We start from the raw sequence: 17,761 nt of genomic DNA, 5'->3' as shown, positions 1-17,761 counted from the left end.
AGAGATTTGCAAGATACATATAGATCTGAATGTTGCAGACCCATTGACTAAGCCTCTTCCATGAGCAAAACATGATCAACACCAAGACTCCATGGGTGTTAGAATCATTACTATGTAATCTAGATTATTAACTCTAGTGCAAGTGGGAGACTGAAGGAAATATGCCCTAGAGGCAATAATAAAGTTGTTATTTATATTTCCTTATATCATGATAAATGTTTATTATTCATGCTAGAATTATATTAACCAGAAACTTAGTACATGTGTGAATACATAGACAAAACTGAGTGTCCCTAGTATGCCTCTACTTAACTAGCTTGTTAATCAAAGACGGTTAAGTTTCCTAACCATAGACATGTGTTGTCATTTGATGAATGGGATCACATCATTAAGAATGATGTGATGGACAAGACCCATCCGTTAGCTTAGCATTATCATCGTTTAGTTTTATTGCTATTGCTTTATTCATGACTTATACATATTCCTTTGACTATGAGATTATGCAACTCCTGAATACCGGAGGAATACTTTGTGAGCTATCAAACGTCACAACGTAACTGGATGATTATAAAGATGCTCTACAGGTGTCTCCGAAGGTGTTTGTTGAGTTGGCATAGATCAAGATTGGGATTTTTCACTCCGTGTATCGGAGAGGTATCTCTGGGCCCTCTTGGTAATGCACATCACTATAAGCCTTGAAAGCAATGTGACTAATGAGTTAGTTGCAGGATGATGCATTACGGAACGAGTAAAGAGACTTGTCAGTAACGAGATTGAACTAGGTATGATGATACCGACGATCGAATCTCGGGCAAGTAACATACCGATGACAAAGGGAATAACATATGCTGTTATGCGGTTTGACCGATAAAGATCTTCGTAGAATATGTAGGAGCCAATATGAGCATCCAGGTTCCGCTATTGGTTATTGACCGGAGATGTGTATCGGTCATGTCTACATAGTTCTCAAATCCGTAGGGTTCGCACGCTTAACGTTCGATGACGATTTGTATTATGAGTTATGTGTTTTGGTGACCGAAGTTTGTTCGGAGTCCTAGATGAGATCACGGACATGATGAGGAGTCTCAAAATGGTCGGGTGGTGAAAATTCATATATTGGAAGGTAGTATTCAGACATCGGAATAGTTCCGAGTGATTCGGGTATTTTTCCGGAGTACCGAGGGGTTACCGGAACCCCCTGGGGAATTGTTGGGCCAACATGGGCCTAAGGGAGAGAGAGGGAAGCCTGTGGGTAAGGATGGCAATGGGTCGGGTTTGGATCGGGTTGAACAATCTCAAATCCATATCCATGTCCATGAAGACAGTCTTTGCCCGCCCATGAAAAAATCCATGGGTGAAAAATTGTGTCCATGTCCAAATTCGATGGATATCCATATCCATTGGATATCCATTGGGTCCTCTCGAGACATATAAATAAGACATAACACAATATTAACATAAACTCTTCCATTCTTCACCTCGTGGTAGGCTAGGCTTCACTTATGATAAATCAACATCCACTAACAACCTAAGATCATTTAGTATTTTTCTAACAGATGAGAATGACGAGTCATTTAAGAATGAGGTAAAAATAAGGGAAGGGGTGTTGGAGTATGTTACAGAGGGGATTGAATGTCAACTAAAAAAGTTACGATGGGGATTGTGTAATTTCTTATGCATGTTTTAGATAAAAAAAAGTGTAAAATTGTTGTGGGACATACGACCGTGGGGCAGGGATAGTAGATTTTCCCCCATTAAGTCATACTATCGGGTCGGGTTTGGGTATATCCATGGGTACAAGATTATATCCATGCCCTATCCACGAACAATCGGGTCGGGTTTGGGCGCCGCCCATGGACACAAAAGCATATCCAAACCCTATCCATTCGGGTCGGATATCCATGGATATCCAGGTCCATGGATATCCATGTCCATGGATAAATTGCCATCCTTACCCGTGGGGGGTGGCCGCCCCCCCCCCTCCTTGGGAGTCCAAATAGGACAAGGAGGAGGGGTGGGGCCCCCCTTCCCTTTCCCTCTCCCTCTCCTTCCTATTCTCTCCGGTGGAAGAAAGGAAAGGGGGGGCGAATCCTACTTGGACTAGGAGTCCAAGTAGGACTCCCCCATGGCGCGCCCCTCCTGGCCGCCGGCCTCTCTCCCCCTCCTTTATATACGTGGCCAGGGGGCACCCCAAAGACAACAGTTGTTTTCTTAGCTGTGTGCGGTGCCCCCTACATAGTTTACTGCCCCGGTCATAGCGTCGTAGTGCTTAGGCGAAGCCCTGCGCGGATCACATCACCAATACCGTCGCCACACCGTCGTGCTGACCGAACTCTCCCTCGTCCCTCTACTGGATCAAGAGTTCGAGGGACGTCATCGAGCTGAACGTGTGCTGAACACGGAGGTGTCGTACGTTCGGTACTTGGATTGGTTGGATCGTGAAGATGTTCGACTACATCAACCGCGTTTACATAACGCTTCCGCTTTCGGTCTACGAGGGTACGTGGACACACTCTTCCCCTCTCCTTGCTATGCATCTCCTAAATAGATCTTGCGTGATCATAGGATTTTTTTAAAATTGCATGCTACGTTCCCCAACATAGGAGGCCATCCGTCTGGTGATAGGTCCGTCTGGCACTGTCGACACTGATGTTGTCTACATCTCCAACGACGTGTATGCTAGGTTCTTCTACATACTGTATTTATGTAGCTTTGATCTAATATGGATTTGAGGAGTAAATTATACCTGGTATGTGATTGCAACGGTTTAAAATGAGTGTTGATCACGTGTCCACGGACGTTTGAGCGGCATATTTTACTAGGTTTGGTTGCAGATGCTCTCGTGCACCGTTGGCGGCGACATAGTTCAGTAAAATAGAGTAACTAACTCTAGCCGATTTTGTGTGTGGTCTTTTCACATTACTTCAGTATAATAGAGTAACTTATTCTTAAAAACTGCAGCATTTATAAATTTTGCACTCATATTTTTCTTATGTGTATTGCATAACACTCTACTTGAGGTTTGAATTCACGTTAATATAAACCAAGACTTTCATGTTTTAAAACCAAACACCATAGATCGAAAAGCACGAATAAAACATGATAATCATCATCTAGTAACGAAGTTCATCCATAGCTCCAACATAAAGGGCGTCACATGTCGCGGATACCACTCCCTCCTTCCAAGTGTGCCTTACTCGATTGCAATCTAGATGATACGATCTCTGTTGTCTTATCTATCAAAAGGTTATCGCCTTCTCATTCATCTCTTGCCTAAACCAGTTCTCCTTGGGAAGAAAACTAAACTCCTTGTATTCGGCCTTGTGCTTCTCGTTCTCTTTCTTCTCTTCCCACCTCGCCATCTTCTTCTGTCGCTTTCGCTAACTCCACCTCGCCATCCTTCCGTTCTCGGTTGGTACAATTTTTGTTCCTTTTTTGAAGATCCATGAAGACACATATAATTTCTATTTACCGGGAATGAAAGGGAACATCAACTTTTCCGAGATCTCATGTAAGGAATACTATGAAAGCAGAGGAAAAGATCTAAAAATGTCTTCCTCACAGAAGACTGAACTCCTCATAGCATTAACATGGAACACTGCTATTCCATTAACTTGGGGGCATCGAATAAATTGTCGGCCACTAGACAAGCTCCATCACCGGATACCCAAGTCAACCACATAGATACGAGCAACTCTTCATCAATATTACACAAAAAAGGAAATTGAGTGTAACTCAGATGGTTAGGTTATTTAGATTGGCATATGAAGCATGTGTCCAGTGAAGATTTGAGAAACAACCTCCTCTTCCAAGCTTAGGTTTTCTCTGCCTCCCGTCGGAGCCGCCGCCGGTCCGCCTCGTCTCTGGTGGCCTTAGGGCCATGGAGGCACGGTAGATCTCGGGCCTTGCCGGTGGGAGGGCTTCCTTTTTAGATGTTACTTTGAGTTTTATTAAGGTTTGTGTACTGCTCAGTAAGGTGAGATGACGGCGACTCCCTGAAGATGAAATAAGATTCTCCCCGCATAGGCCCTGTTCCGATGGTATGTCTAGCACCACCGGTGGACATGTGGAGGTGTGTCTTCAATGGATCTATCTTTGGTGGATCTGCTGGGATATGTTCATCGTTCATCTACGTTCATGTGTCTTTAGGTTGGATCCTTCTAATCTACGCTACTCTTCATCAGCGACGGTTGCTGTTTTGGTACGCTGGTCCTATGGGGTTTTAGCACGATGACTTTTCAATTGTTTACTACAACAAGTTTTGTCCGGCTTCGATGAGGAGGGGTGATGGCGGCGGCGCGCCTTCGGCTCGCTTCAATTCTTGTAGTCGTCGCTAGGTGGTCTATGAATCTGAATGTAATTTTTATTATTTCTGGTGTTCATTGTACTATCATGATTAGAGATGAATATATCGAAAGTTTTCTCGCAAAAAAATTCTTTGTGGTGGAAATATCCTATCAAGGTTTAACTTTTAGATTTGACACTAATACTCGCATTTTATGAGTGCATATGCGTGTATATGAGCATCATAAAAGGCTCACACCTCTTATATATGGAGTAAAAGAAAGAAAACCAGGACACGATGAATAGGAAAAAAACAACATTTTTTTTAACACGGTACAATTGTAGTCGCTCACATGCATGGGTATACACTCACCCCTCAAGAGACTGAGCTAGCGTAGCATCTTGAGATTTTACAAAGTCACCACATGTGGCTCGTAGTCGACGGAAACGTCTTCTCTCACTGAACGAACATCAGCAGAAGTCCGAATTCAAAAATATTGCGACCATCAATGTCAAGTCTAGAACTAAAACCCGACGGGCTGGGAATATCACTATACTACTAACCATAGAACGCTTGTGTCTATAATGATGTTTAAAACAAAAGTATTCAATCGCAGGTTGATTGAAAAGAAAAAGCTTTTGCTCCGCGGCCCAACGTGTGACTAGGGCCCGGCCGGTCGGTTGGTGCGTTCGACCCGAGCCCTGTCAAACCCTCACACGGAACTTGGTCGTCATTCAGTCGTGCACCTGCTGCTCTCTTGGCAAAACTTTGGCTGATGGAACCGCCGACGCTTACGACGACCTTTACGGTCCGGGCAAACTTTTCTCAGCTCCGTGTCTTATTCGACTGCGAGGTCTTAATCTACGGTGATCGGGAAGAAGATGCACCAACTCTGGATCGGCCGACGGCAACAACACGACGAGAAGACGGAGAGCCCGATGGAAAAGAAACATGCGCGCATCTGACAGACAGACAGACAGACAGCCATCGGTCTTTGTGACCTTGGAGGCGAAGCCACTCCATCAACAACCGCTCGAGAACAACAGCCGAAGACCGGCTGGTGCTTTTCGTTCCTTGGATGATCCGATGCTGATCACCAGCTTACGTCTTCCTTCATCGCGTCGCCATGGCATGCGCTTCTCAACCAGCACATCACCTGAAGAGCAGTACAGCAGATCAGGTCGAACCTGAGAAACAACGAAGACATTCATAAGCGACGCTCCAATCATTTTCGCCCAATCTAGCGCCGATACACGCTTCCATGGCGTGGGCGACACGCCTGCAGATGTAAAGCTGCTAGCTTGCGAGAATCAATTACTCCCGGTAGGTTTACAAATTGACAAGCCGTGACAGCGAGAAGGTCACATCAATGAGCCAGGGAAATGACATGATGCCAGGTGGAGAAAGAGGAGAAGGTAGTAGTACCATTCACCGGCCTCAATGATCAACATGCTATGTGCTATTTTTTTGTTCGAAAAAAAGAGGTTAAAAACTCCGGTCCCTGCATCATTGCGATGCACACAACCAATTTTATTAAAGTTGGTGCTAATGAGTGACATTTAATTAGCCTGTGCATTTATATAATGTATGGCTACTTAACATGAGAGAGTATCCAATGGAAACCAGATTTCAAAGAAAACTTCATGAAAACCATCTTTGAAAGTTTTGAAATATATATATATATATATATATATATATATATATATATATATATATATATATATATATATATATATATAACAAGATGTGAACAGGGTGATGTTCTATTGTCATGTAAAATTTCAAGTTCAAACACGTTACCATTTACGAGCTATGAAAAGAACAAATTCAACAATGAATAGTGATGTTTACTGTTTGACACTATTCAATGATGATTTTTTTTTTGTACCTTATAAATGGTAATGTGTTTGAACCTGGGGAATTTCATATGCTAATAGAGCACCACACTATAAAACATTTCATATTTTTCCAGACTTTTCCAAAACTTCAAAACAACGTTTTCACATGGTTTTCATTGGTTTTCATTGAAACTTGGTTTCCATGTGGTATTCTCTCGCTTAACATATGACCAGCCTGATGGACATATTCAAAAGGGCCTGCTCATTTTTTCTTGTCACGAGAGAGAGATATGTTTAGTCAATATTCGAAGCGCGACAGTACCACTACATTAGGAATTCCGATGATAAAGGTAATGTGATTGTTCTTTGTCCTTTTGACTCTGGCACATGATGGACGCTGGGATTACTTTAATTATTTTAAAGAGTAGCAAGCTACATCATTACTTTAATTTTTGAAAAAAGGACTAGCAAGTTTCATCATTACTGGTTCACACTAGTACCTCCGTCTTAGGTTATTGGCCCTCTTCGTATTTTACGTCAAATTTTGATCATAGATTTAATTAACTAAATGTTAATACATGAATCATGCATTAATATTTTATTAGTTAAATCTAAGATTAAAATTCGACACAAAATACAAAAGGACAAATAAACCAGGATGGAGATAGTAGTGAGTATTTTCTTGTGGGTTTTGCTCCCATCATCAGCCAAAATTAGACACTTTAACACCTTGGCACATAACTCTTGGAACACACACTAGCCACCTCCATGTTTCTGTGACTCACGTAACCTGTTCTTTCACAGAACAGAGAAAATGATTAACCTTTGCTCCATTGTAGTACGGACATGAATAATCACGAGGCCAACCATTGCTATAGCCCGTATTCTAGGGAAAAAAACACATTTCTATAGCCCTACCTTACCAACCCCTGATGCTGTCGGGCCTGCCTCTGCCTGATGGTAAATTAACATCAGATAAAGACATCACCTCCGGTATGTGAGCCCATGAATTTTCATGTGAACCAAAAAGAAGTGAACTTCAACATGGCACATAGCCTGCCTGTGCAGACAACAAGCGACATCACGTCAGTGTCAACTATCCTCACCTACTATAATCACGCGCCCTGCTCCATTACATATCTCTCGCCACCACAAACGTGCGTTCAGAGCTACGCAAGAAGAAGAGGGAGAGAGGGTAATGGGTGACGAGGCGATGAGAGACAGAGGAGAGGAGGAAGAGACGGAGGGGATGGAGAGGAAGGATGTGGGCGCGACCAAGAAGGTGGCCTTCTTCGGCATGTTCAGGTACGCCAGGCGCGCCGACGTTGCGCTGATGGGCGTGGGCACGGTAGCGGCAATGGTGAACGGCATGTCGGAGCCGCTCATGACGGTGGTCTTCGCCGCGGTCATCGAGTCCTTCGGCGGCAGCGACGACAGCGCCGTCCTCCACCGGGTCAGCAAGGTACGTACGACGAGCGCCGTAGGTTTTCTGCACGCCACCGGTTCCCAGCGAGCCGTGCCATACATCGCCACGCGCTAGCTTCAGGCGAACGCTAAACCAGTGGCAGCTCGGCTATCAGGGCCACGCGCTGCAGATATGCTCGCTGGCACGGCTCGCCGCGCGCAAGCATGGTGGCCGGTGCCCGCGCGCGCACAGGCGTGGAGTGCCGCACCCTGCAGTTAGATATACGGCGTGGAGTGACCGGGCCGGCCGTCAAGGTGTGGCGGACAATACGCGCACGTACGTATCGTAACGTAGGCACGGGCGGACGATGGGTCTGCATGGCGTTGAGACGTCACTGCACTATGGTTCCTCCAGCAAGCATGTCTGCTAGCAAGTCGGGTGCTACTTGCTAGGCTGCTTTTTGTTTGTTTGTTTGTTTGTTTGAGAAAAGGTTATTGGCCGGCTTTATAAATTGGGTGTGGCGACGATTCAGATTTAACCGAGTCTCAGTCAAGTGATAAAACATATAAAATAAACAAAAAAAATTTATACAAATCTTCACGCAAGATCCCATGAATATAGCATCGACTGAGACTTGGTTATGCCCTAGTTGACTGAGATTTAGCAATCCTGTTATAAATTAATAAAACCCTTACAGATAACCTACAACACAAGACCGGAAGCAAAGCATGCGCTAGACATTTTGTGTGTGCACAAAACATGCGCTGGACTGAGTTTTACCTGGTCAGTGAATATGCCCGACGATTTCTTTAGATGATAATCCATGCCATGCGTGTTCTCGAAAAGGAACGAGCATCACCCAGAAAAAAGATGAGAAAATCAAGGAGCATCTCCGCCGGATGCTAGCTACATACTGTCAGTCTCGAGTGGAGATAAGTACAGTACAGTACTAGATAATGGTACTGGCGATCATGGTGGAGGTCGTTGCCGTGGTCCTGAAATTATCCTCATCAACGGATTTGTTGATTTGCAGTTCTAGTCTGTGGCCACTGCTAGCACACGTGTGAAACAACACACGTGGAGCGCTGATTTGACGCTTGGGCAACTATTTGGAGTACATATATGGACCCTGGTTCTCAGTTGGGAATATACACCCTCCTATTATTAACCTCAGAACACAAACAGGAAAAAAGAAGGGAAAACCCTGAAAACAGCAATAAGAAATGACAGTTTGCTCTCAAACCCAGTCCTGCTTTCCCATGCATCACACAGGAATGCCCCCAACTTCAGTACTATTTCATCTCACATTTGCTTTCTCCAGGTTGTTGTGTACTACATCTATTTGGGAATTGGGACGGCACTAGCTTCATTTCTCCGTAAGTACGCTTCCACTCGTGGACTAAATGTTTCCAGAATTGATAGCCAAAACTCGACCCTATTTTGTTCTGAACTGTAATCCATGCATGGAGAGTTTAATTTGTACAAATGACTGGATACCAATAGTTGCTACTAATCTAGTAATATTCCTATATTTTACATTAGTGCCAGCTCTTCACAAACTTTGATTGTTTTTCAAGTACAACACAAGTTCATATCCAAGTACCCCAGCAATTTGCAGCAAGGTACCAGTCAGATATGAAACTTCATGGTACTACTCATTCTCAACAAAGAAGAAATAAATAGTGCATGACAGTTAACACAGTAAAAATGCACTCCCTCTGTAAAGAAATATAAGAGCGCTTAGATCACTCTTTAGTGATGTAAACGCTCTTATATTTCTTTACAGAGGGAGTAAAACCTACAAGCACAAGTTCACAAGTTTTAACTTAGAAAATGAAGTGCCAAACAGTATGAAATGGAGTTGGCAACATGCATATCACACATAGCAGAATTTCAAATGAGTGATTGAATGCCATTAACGTTAACCTGTTACCCATGCCAGAGGTGTCGTGCTGGACAATGGCTGGAGAAAGGCAGTCAGCACGCATCCGATCTCTCTACCTCGAAGCTGTTCTCAAGCAGGATGTTTCATTCTTTGATGTGGAGATGACAACTGGGGAAGCAATTTCTAGAATGTCTGCAGATACTGTACTGGTACAAGATGCTCTTGGAGAGAAGGTAACAAATGCATTTATTAGATAACCTAGAAAGGATAAAAAAAACTATTTTCTGTAAATGCATCATTTGGTTTGAAATGAATAGGGCTACTTCATGTTCAGGTAGGCAAGTATGCACAGCTTTTGACAACCTTTGTTGGAGGTTTTGTCATCGGATTCATAAGAGGCTGGATGTTAGCTCTGGTTATGCTGGCATGCATACCACCAAGTATTCTCTCTTTTGCAACCGTCTCTCGACTACGTGCTCAAATATCTGCCAGGAGGCAAGCATCATATGACGACGCGGGCAATGTTGTCGAGCAGAGCATCAGAGCTATAAGAACGGTCGGTTTTAATGGTTTTAATTTATAAGTAATTATTATTATTTGATGGTTCGTTGTGATTGTATAATACTGGTGACATTTCAAAGCAGGTTGTCTCCTTCAATGGTGAGAAGAAAGCAGTTGCATTGTATAATGCTCTCATAAAAAAGGCGTACAAGGCTACTGTCTTGGAAGGGCTTGTCACTGGTCTTGGAATAGGCTGTATCTTTTGTGTTGTCTTCTGCAGTTACTCTCTAGCCTTCTGGTATGGCGCGAAGTTAATCATCAGCAAAGGATATACTGGAGGGCAGGTCATCAATGTTGTATTTGCAATTCTTACTGGATCAATGTGAGCTTTCCCAATTTTGACTATAGCATCGTAAATAATAATATAAGATGTTAGTAAACTAGCGCTTAGGTGTTCACGCACAAAGTAAAAAAAAAACTTTCTTAACCTAAAAAATAAGATATTTCTTCCATGCATCTAAACTATATAGAAATACCTAGAGCTGGAGATGTTACTAGTTCATATTTCTAGGCAACCACATTACTGCAATCATTATAGGTAATTGGTTATTATTGTTACTTCTGGCAGAGAGACCTTATACAACTTGTCAAGCTCAAACAGACAAGCACAATACTTTTGTCAATCAAATTAAATGTACTGTAATCATGCTTCAGAATTGGATCAAATAATGTGGATAGCCAACAGTATTGTTTACCATTGGAATTAATAGCAAATTTTGGCACTAAGGTATTTATTATTTGCAACAGGGCTATAGGTAATGCATCACCATCGATTTCTGCTATTGCAGAAGGCCAATCTGCAGCACACAGGTTGTTTGAAATAATTAACAGAAAACCAAAGATTGACATCAGCGACACTTCTGGAATAGAATTAGATGATATCAAGGGCGACGTCGAACTGAACAATGTATTCTTTAGATACCCAGCAAGGCCTGAGCAATTGATACTTAATGGGTTGTCTCTACAAGTGCCTAGTGGTACTACCATGGCTATAGTTGGAGAGAGTGGAAGTGGAAAATCAACATTAATTAGTCTGGTAGAGAGATTCTACGACCCACAGGCTGGTGAAGTGCTGATAGATGGAATCAACATCAAGAGTTTGAAACTCAAGTGGATAAGAGGGAAGATCAGTCTTGTTAGTCAGGAACCATTACTTTTTATGACCTCCATCAAAGATAACATAACCTATGGTAAAGAGGATGCTACGCTTGAGGAGATCAAGAGAGCAGCTGAGCTGGCAAATGCAGCAAACTTCATCGAAAAGCTGCCTAATGTACTTAAGAAAAACTACTTACTTACAGAAGTATCTTACTCAAGTATCCTGCAATTAATGCTTATCTTACTTCCACATAATACAGGCATATGAGACAATGGTTGGTCAGAGTGGTGCTCAGCTTTCTGGAGGGCAGAAGCAACGGATTGCCATTGCAAGAGCGATCCTTAGAAGTCCAAAAGTCCTTCTGTTGGATGAAGCTACTAGTGCTTTGGATGTGGAGTCTGAGCGAGTAGTTCAAGAAGCACTAAATAGGATCATGGTAGGGATAACGACACTCATTGTTGCTCACCGTCTGAGTACAGTCAGGAATGCAGATTGCATAGCAGTGGTTCATCAAGGAAAGGTAGTTGAACAAGGTAAGAGATACTACATGTCTTTCTTCTTTGAACCAATTAACCAAAGTGAACTGGAGGTTATTGAATTATTTTCTTTCATAAATCCATTTTATACAGGTGCCCATGACCAGTTGATCAAGGATCCTGACGGAGCTTACTGTCAGCTTATTCAGTTACAACAGGTCCATACCGAAGGAATGCATGAGGTGCCATATTCATCAGGTTCAAGACTTAAAAGTAGAAGTTTATCTTTGGAACAATCTATGAGAGATTCTCCCAGGAATAGAAGACAGCACTCTGTAAAACCCCTTGGACTCTCTGGATCTGATGATTTGCACGGGTCTGCTGATACCAGCAGACAAGAGCACAAAGAATTTGGTGATAGTGAAGCTCCTAAGAAAGCACCAATTGGACGCCTTTTTAATCTTAATAAGCCAGAAGCACCAATTCTCCTATTAGCTGTTATAGCTGCTTTTGTGCATGGACTTCTTTTCCCATTATTCAGTATTATGATGTCTGGTGGTATAAGGACATTCTACTATCCAGCACACAAACTTCGAAAAGATTCTACATTTTGGGCATTGCTATGCCTTCTGTTGGCAATCATTTCTCTGATTGCAATCCAATTGGAATTTTTCTTATTTGGAATGGCCGGTGGGAAACTTGTAGAACGTGTCCGTGCTTTTTCTTTCCAGAGCATCATGCATCAAGAGGTTGCTTGGTTCGACGATCCTTCTAATTCCAGGTTTGTTACTTATTTTTTCACTCTGCAACTCTATCTTTATCTGTGACAGTGTGAACATCATGTTTTCCTTCTAACTTTTACAGTGGTGCACTTGGTGCAAGGCTGTTTATTGATGCTTTGAACATCCGACGCCTTGTAGGAGATAACTTGGCTATACTAGTGCAGTGCACAATAACACTTATTTCTGGCTTCGCCATAGCATTTGCTTCTGACTGGAAGCTTACACTGATCGTCATATGTGTCATTCCTTTTCTGGGTTTACAGAATTATATTCAAGTAAAGTTCTTGAATAGTTTCAGTGAAGATGCTAAGGTGAGATTACAGTAAACCCTGCTTTGAACAATTGTTTTTTATTAGAGAAGAAACAAATAATTCTTGATATTTTTCACACCGTGAAGATAAAGATGTGCACTTCTTAAGAGACCATTCAATTTTAATTTTACTAGTCACATATTCGAAGCTTATCATCAAACATAATGTGGTTCTTCCTAAATGAGGTATATGAATAATCTCTCCTAGAACAAATGATTGCTACAGGTGATGTATGAAGATGCAAGTCAAGTTGTAGCCGAAGCAGTCGGCAGTATTCGAACTGTAGCATCTTTCTGCGCAGAGAAGAGAGTAATTACGATGTACAGCAAAAAATGCCAAGCTACAATGAAACAGGGAATTAGAAGTGGAATGGTTGGAGGCCTCGGATTCAGTTTCTCAAACTTAATGTTGTATCTCACATATGCTCTTTGTTTCTATGTTGGTGCATTGTTTGTACATGACGGCAAATCAACCTTTAAAGATGTTTTCAGAGTAAGATGCACGCATTTGACATGTGAGGTTGTTTTATTCAGTGACTTGACAAATGGGCCTGGTTGTTTGCAGGTTTATTTTGCTTTGGTTTTCACAGCTTTTGGAATTTCCCAAACAAGTGCAATGGCATCAGATTCAACAAAAGCTCAAGAGTCCACAACATCCATACTAGCTGTCATAGACAGGAGGTCCAAAATTGACCCAACTAGTGATGAAGGCATAAAGCTAGAGAAAGTTGATGGCAACATAGATTTCAACCATGTGAGCTTCAAGTACCCATCCCGCCCAGATGTTCAAGTATTCAGTGACTTTACTCTGGGCATTCCCTCCGGAAAGGTACAGTTAACTTGATACTTGCAATTTTTTTAATTCATCGCAAAAAAGGAAGAAAAGTCTAACCGAACCTAGTTTACTGCCTGATATGGCGATTAGTGATCACACTCCACCACGTAATCAACGACTGAGATAATTTAGTACAAGTGGATAACCATAGTGACTTCTTTTGCCTTGTTTTAATAATATAATTACTGTGCTAAATGTTTTACAAGAGTGTTGTAGCAATCTTGAACTGCTTTGTTTCAGCATGACTGACAGGAGGAACATGAAGTGCTACAGAATGTATATACAGTTTTTTGCATACCCCAAGTGTTAGAATGCTGAACCCATAGCAAAAATTTCACGAGAATATTAGATATGCGAAACTAATTTCTATGTAACGAAATTCCGTCGAGTTTATTATTTTCTCCACAGTTGCAGTGACAGGTTTGCAACTGTTTGTCATTTGCAGACTACTGCACTTGTTGGAGAGAGTGGCAGTGGCAAGTCCACAGTAATTGCTTTGCTAGAGCGATTCTATGATCCAGACTCTGGCACAATCTCACTAGATGGAACAGAACTCAAAAACTTAACACTGAGTTGGTTAAGAGACCAGATGGGGCTGGTAAGCCAAGAACCAGTGCTTTTCAATGACACGATTCGTGCCAACATAGCATATGGAAAGCGCGGAGAAGCAACTGAAGAAGAGATTATCACTGTCGCCAAGGCGGCCAACGCTCATGAGTTCATATCGAGCTTGCCTCAGGGATACAACACCAACGTCGGTGAGAGGGGAACACAACTATCTGGTGGGCAAAAACAACGGGTAGCTATTGCAAGGGCAATCTTGAAGGACCCTAGAGTACTTCTGCTAGACGAGGCAACAAGTGCCCTGGACGCTGAATCAGAGCGTATTGTTCAAGATGCATTGGACAAGGTGATGGTAAGCAGGACCACCATTGTTGTAGCACACCGTCTGTCCACGATCAAAGGGGCAGATACAATCGCAGTCATCAAAGATGGTTCGGTTGCCGAGAAGGGGAAGCATGAATCGCTCATGGGCATCAAGGGTGGAGTCTATGCATCGCTGGTCGAGCTACACTCAAAGGCGTCAGCGTCATAAAAGGGTGTGTGCAGATTTACATTGTTCAGATCTTTTTCACAACTAGTAGAAGATGAAAACTGTATTGTGTATTTTGTATTAGAAGTCGCGCGATGTAAAATGTACGGAAATTTTAAGCCAATCACCTGTATTTCTTGTTTTGGCTTGGCCTAAGACATTAGAGGTAATATTGCCTCAGCATAGCATCTGTTCTAGTTGTTCTAGCTACTGCCGAGTGCCGATGTATGCATTATAACAGAACAAAAAACACATCACTCTAGTGCATCAACATGTATGAACAGGGATAGCCTAGGAAATGGTGAACATCAACTATCTAAATTCCACTATCAGAATTCTGAAATTGACGACGTGGGGTATGTGAAGAGTAGAACGGAGTAACCTTCGATACTGCGAGGTCTCCCACGTGTCCTTCTGGAACATCCAACGCCAAGCTAGCCGCGGCGCACCGACTCTGCCGGCGAACCCGTCATTGCTGCCCTCAGGGAGTCGCCGCCGGCCGCCGGCCGCCGGAGATGGATTCGCCGCCGCCGCCGACGGAACTGCGAGCGCGTTATTTCCCGCCCTTGTAATCCACAGTTCGTTGTCCGCGCCGTCTGAAAAGCTGGATCAAGGGCCTCGATTGCTTGAGAGGGCGTTTGGATGCAACGAACTTATTTTAGTCTGACCAAAAATAGTCTTTTTATAAGAGGCTAAAGTTCTAAACACCCTTACTAAAGAAGGGTTAAAACGAATAAAAAAAAGGTAGCCCGGTGCATGTAGCTTCCGCTTGCGCATGGTCCGGGGAAGGGTCCGACCACTTTGAGTCTATGGTTAAAACTAATCTTGAGACTAAATTTTTTTAGTAGGGTACCCCTACTAAAATGTGGATTAGTCTTCTCTCCTCATTTAACTCCTCTCCTTTAACACATGCGAGTTCTGGATTGAAGGGTTTGGACGATAATAAATGCTCATTAATTTGATTTTAGTCTCTTTAATATTTGGATCCAAGCATGAGTGAGGCTAACAAGTTTTAGTCCTAATACTTTTAGTCATAAGACTAAAATATATCCAAGCGCCCTCTAAGCTCACTCGCGTCGTCGTCAGTCACGCCAGATGGACCTGGGCCAGCAAGAGAGAGAGAATGTCTTTTTTTTGTTTTCTTTTTTTCTCATTTCGTATTTTTCTTTTCGGCCAGTTTAATTTTAATTTGGGAAAAAAATCAAGAAAACAAAGAATGTTAATGAATTCAAAAATGTTCATGAATTCAAAAAATATTCCTGAAATAAAAAAATGTTCTGAATTCTGAAAACTTCATGAATTTAACAAACCGCTAATTTAAAAGAATCAGGAATTAAAAAATTGTTCTTGAATTCAAAAAAGGTTAATGGATTCGACAAAATGTTTGCATATTCAAAAATTGTCATAAATTCCAAAAAAGTGAAGATGCAAATATTTTATGGAAAATATGAACATTATTTGAAATTCAAACTTTTTTATTTTTTTAATTCTTAATATTTTAAATTTCGATTTTTTTAAAAAAATTGAGCAGTTTTTTAAAAAGCAAACAATTTTTTAATATTTTTGAAATTTAAAAAAATAAAAAGGAAAGGAAAAAGAATAAATAAAGATAAAACACACATGAAAAAAAATCCTTTCCTTGGGGCCTTTGGGGCAGCGAGGTAAGGGTGCTTCAAATCGATTCAAGTGTTCAACGACGTTGATTGCGGCTCCAAGGTGTTAGTCCTTAGGAGCATGTGCGGTCATTCGGTGGTATAGGGACCTCGGTATAATTTTCATTATGTTGAAGATTTTTTACCTCCCATGAACTTTATTATAGATTCGGACCTTTCTTCATAAAAGAAATATCAACAGATTAAGAAGGTAGAGAACAATGCAAGACAGAGGAGAAATAACAACAGAAAAAGGAGAACGACCTGCGGGACAGAGTATGATTAATGCATGACCAATCAGATATAAAATCACTTAAAAGGGAACTAGGCATTCAGTGTTGCTAGGAATATTTCTAGTCACCATCATTGGAACCACTACTGTACACTAGAAATCTCGTTCTTTGTTGAGACTTGAGAATAAAGGTGGCGAGACTGTCCTTTAATTTGTTCTCTCTTTGACTCACATGCAACGTCGTCAAGCTCCATCATAAGCAGCGTATATATTTTGTCTTGTGCTATATGCCCACTACCTAGCGTAAGATTACAATTTTTCACTTTATACATTCCATCATGGGGAGTTCATATAATTAATATTTTCCTCAAACAAGTTACTTTTGTGATTTGCATAAAGTTACTTTTATGACTTGCGTACATTTATCGATACCTCAAAAGAGCAGGGGAGCTGCTCCATTTTTTGGATATAAACAAAGAACTGTCCATTTAATTAAGGAAAATAATGTGAAACCCAGATATGAAGAGAATAAGATCGCCACCAGCTGACAGGGAAACTGAGACCACATAGAAACGCATTCCCAACCCAAACAATGAATACCGAGAAGCACAAAAGCCCTCCACACTTCTGAACACAACAAACTTTTGCTGGGCTCGTATACAACAGGTGGTCATACATCCGGCCTCTATATTGATTGAAGGAAGATAAGATGAAACCTTGGATGTAAACTAACACATGAATACTTACTTATTCAGGCTCTTTTTATGAAAGAAACTTTTAATTTATTCATCATATGTCATGGCAGTACAAAGAATACCATAAATAACAAAATTTTTACTTTTCCACAAATAAATGAGCTAAGCAGACTAAACCATTAATGATGGGAGCTCTTTTACGGTGATTGGAGAGTTACGACTCGTAATTTCGTGTAACTCCACCTCAGATTTTTTCTAGCCGTTAGATCTAGGAAAATCATTTAAAGATTTACTTTTTTATAGAAAGGGTATAATAGTCTCTGTAATTTTTTGGCCGACCTGATTCTCTCATTTTCCGTTTTTCCTCCAATCACCGTAAAAGAGCTCCACCGCCTAGGTTTGTGCCTGCAGCCGGCTCCTCACTCCCCGGCGGTCGGGACTGGGATCCGGTGGTCTCCTGGAACCGCGAGAGGGTCAGGGATTGTGACTTTGACGTAGACATGTTCTAGTCGGAGGCCGACTCGTCGCACAAGCATCGCCGTATCTCGCCGCCCCTGTGACGACAACGGCGGCGGCGGCGGCTGATGGCTTCAGCTGGGGAGGACGACGACGA

At 42.0% G+C, this 17,761-nt stretch overlaps 1 protein-coding gene across 1 annotated transcript; it reads left to right on the top strand.

Moving 5' to 3' along the window:
• The first annotated feature begins 7,272 nt into the window (after positions 1-7,272).
• LOC125531428 (ABC transporter B family member 4-like) lies at positions 7,273-14,779 on the top strand. Its single transcript, XM_048695836.1, has 12 exons — positions 7,273-7,585; positions 8,850-8,904; positions 9,471-9,646; positions 9,748-9,969; positions 10,058-10,296; positions 10,722-11,247; positions 11,333-11,606; positions 11,703-12,330; positions 12,414-12,642; positions 12,868-13,134; positions 13,207-13,470; positions 13,922-14,779. Exons 1-12 carry the CDS (start codon positions 7,322-7,324, stop codon positions 14,570-14,572), a joined length of 3,795 nt encoding a protein of 1,264 aa, XP_048551793.1. The 5' UTR covers positions 7,273-7,321; the 3' UTR covers positions 14,573-14,779.
• Positions 14,780-17,761: the final 2,982 nt, after the last annotated feature.

The sequence above is a fragment of the Triticum urartu genome, unplaced genomic scaffold (genome assembly GCF_003073215.2).
Source record: "Triticum urartu cultivar G1812 unplaced genomic scaffold, Tu2.1 TuUngrouped_contig_708, whole genome shotgun sequence".
Taxonomy (NCBI): Eukaryota; Viridiplantae; Streptophyta; class Magnoliopsida; order Poales; family Poaceae; genus Triticum; species Triticum urartu.
The sequence above is the reverse complement of the archived record's forward strand: the minus strand, read 5'-3'. Positions and strand labels throughout refer to the sequence as shown.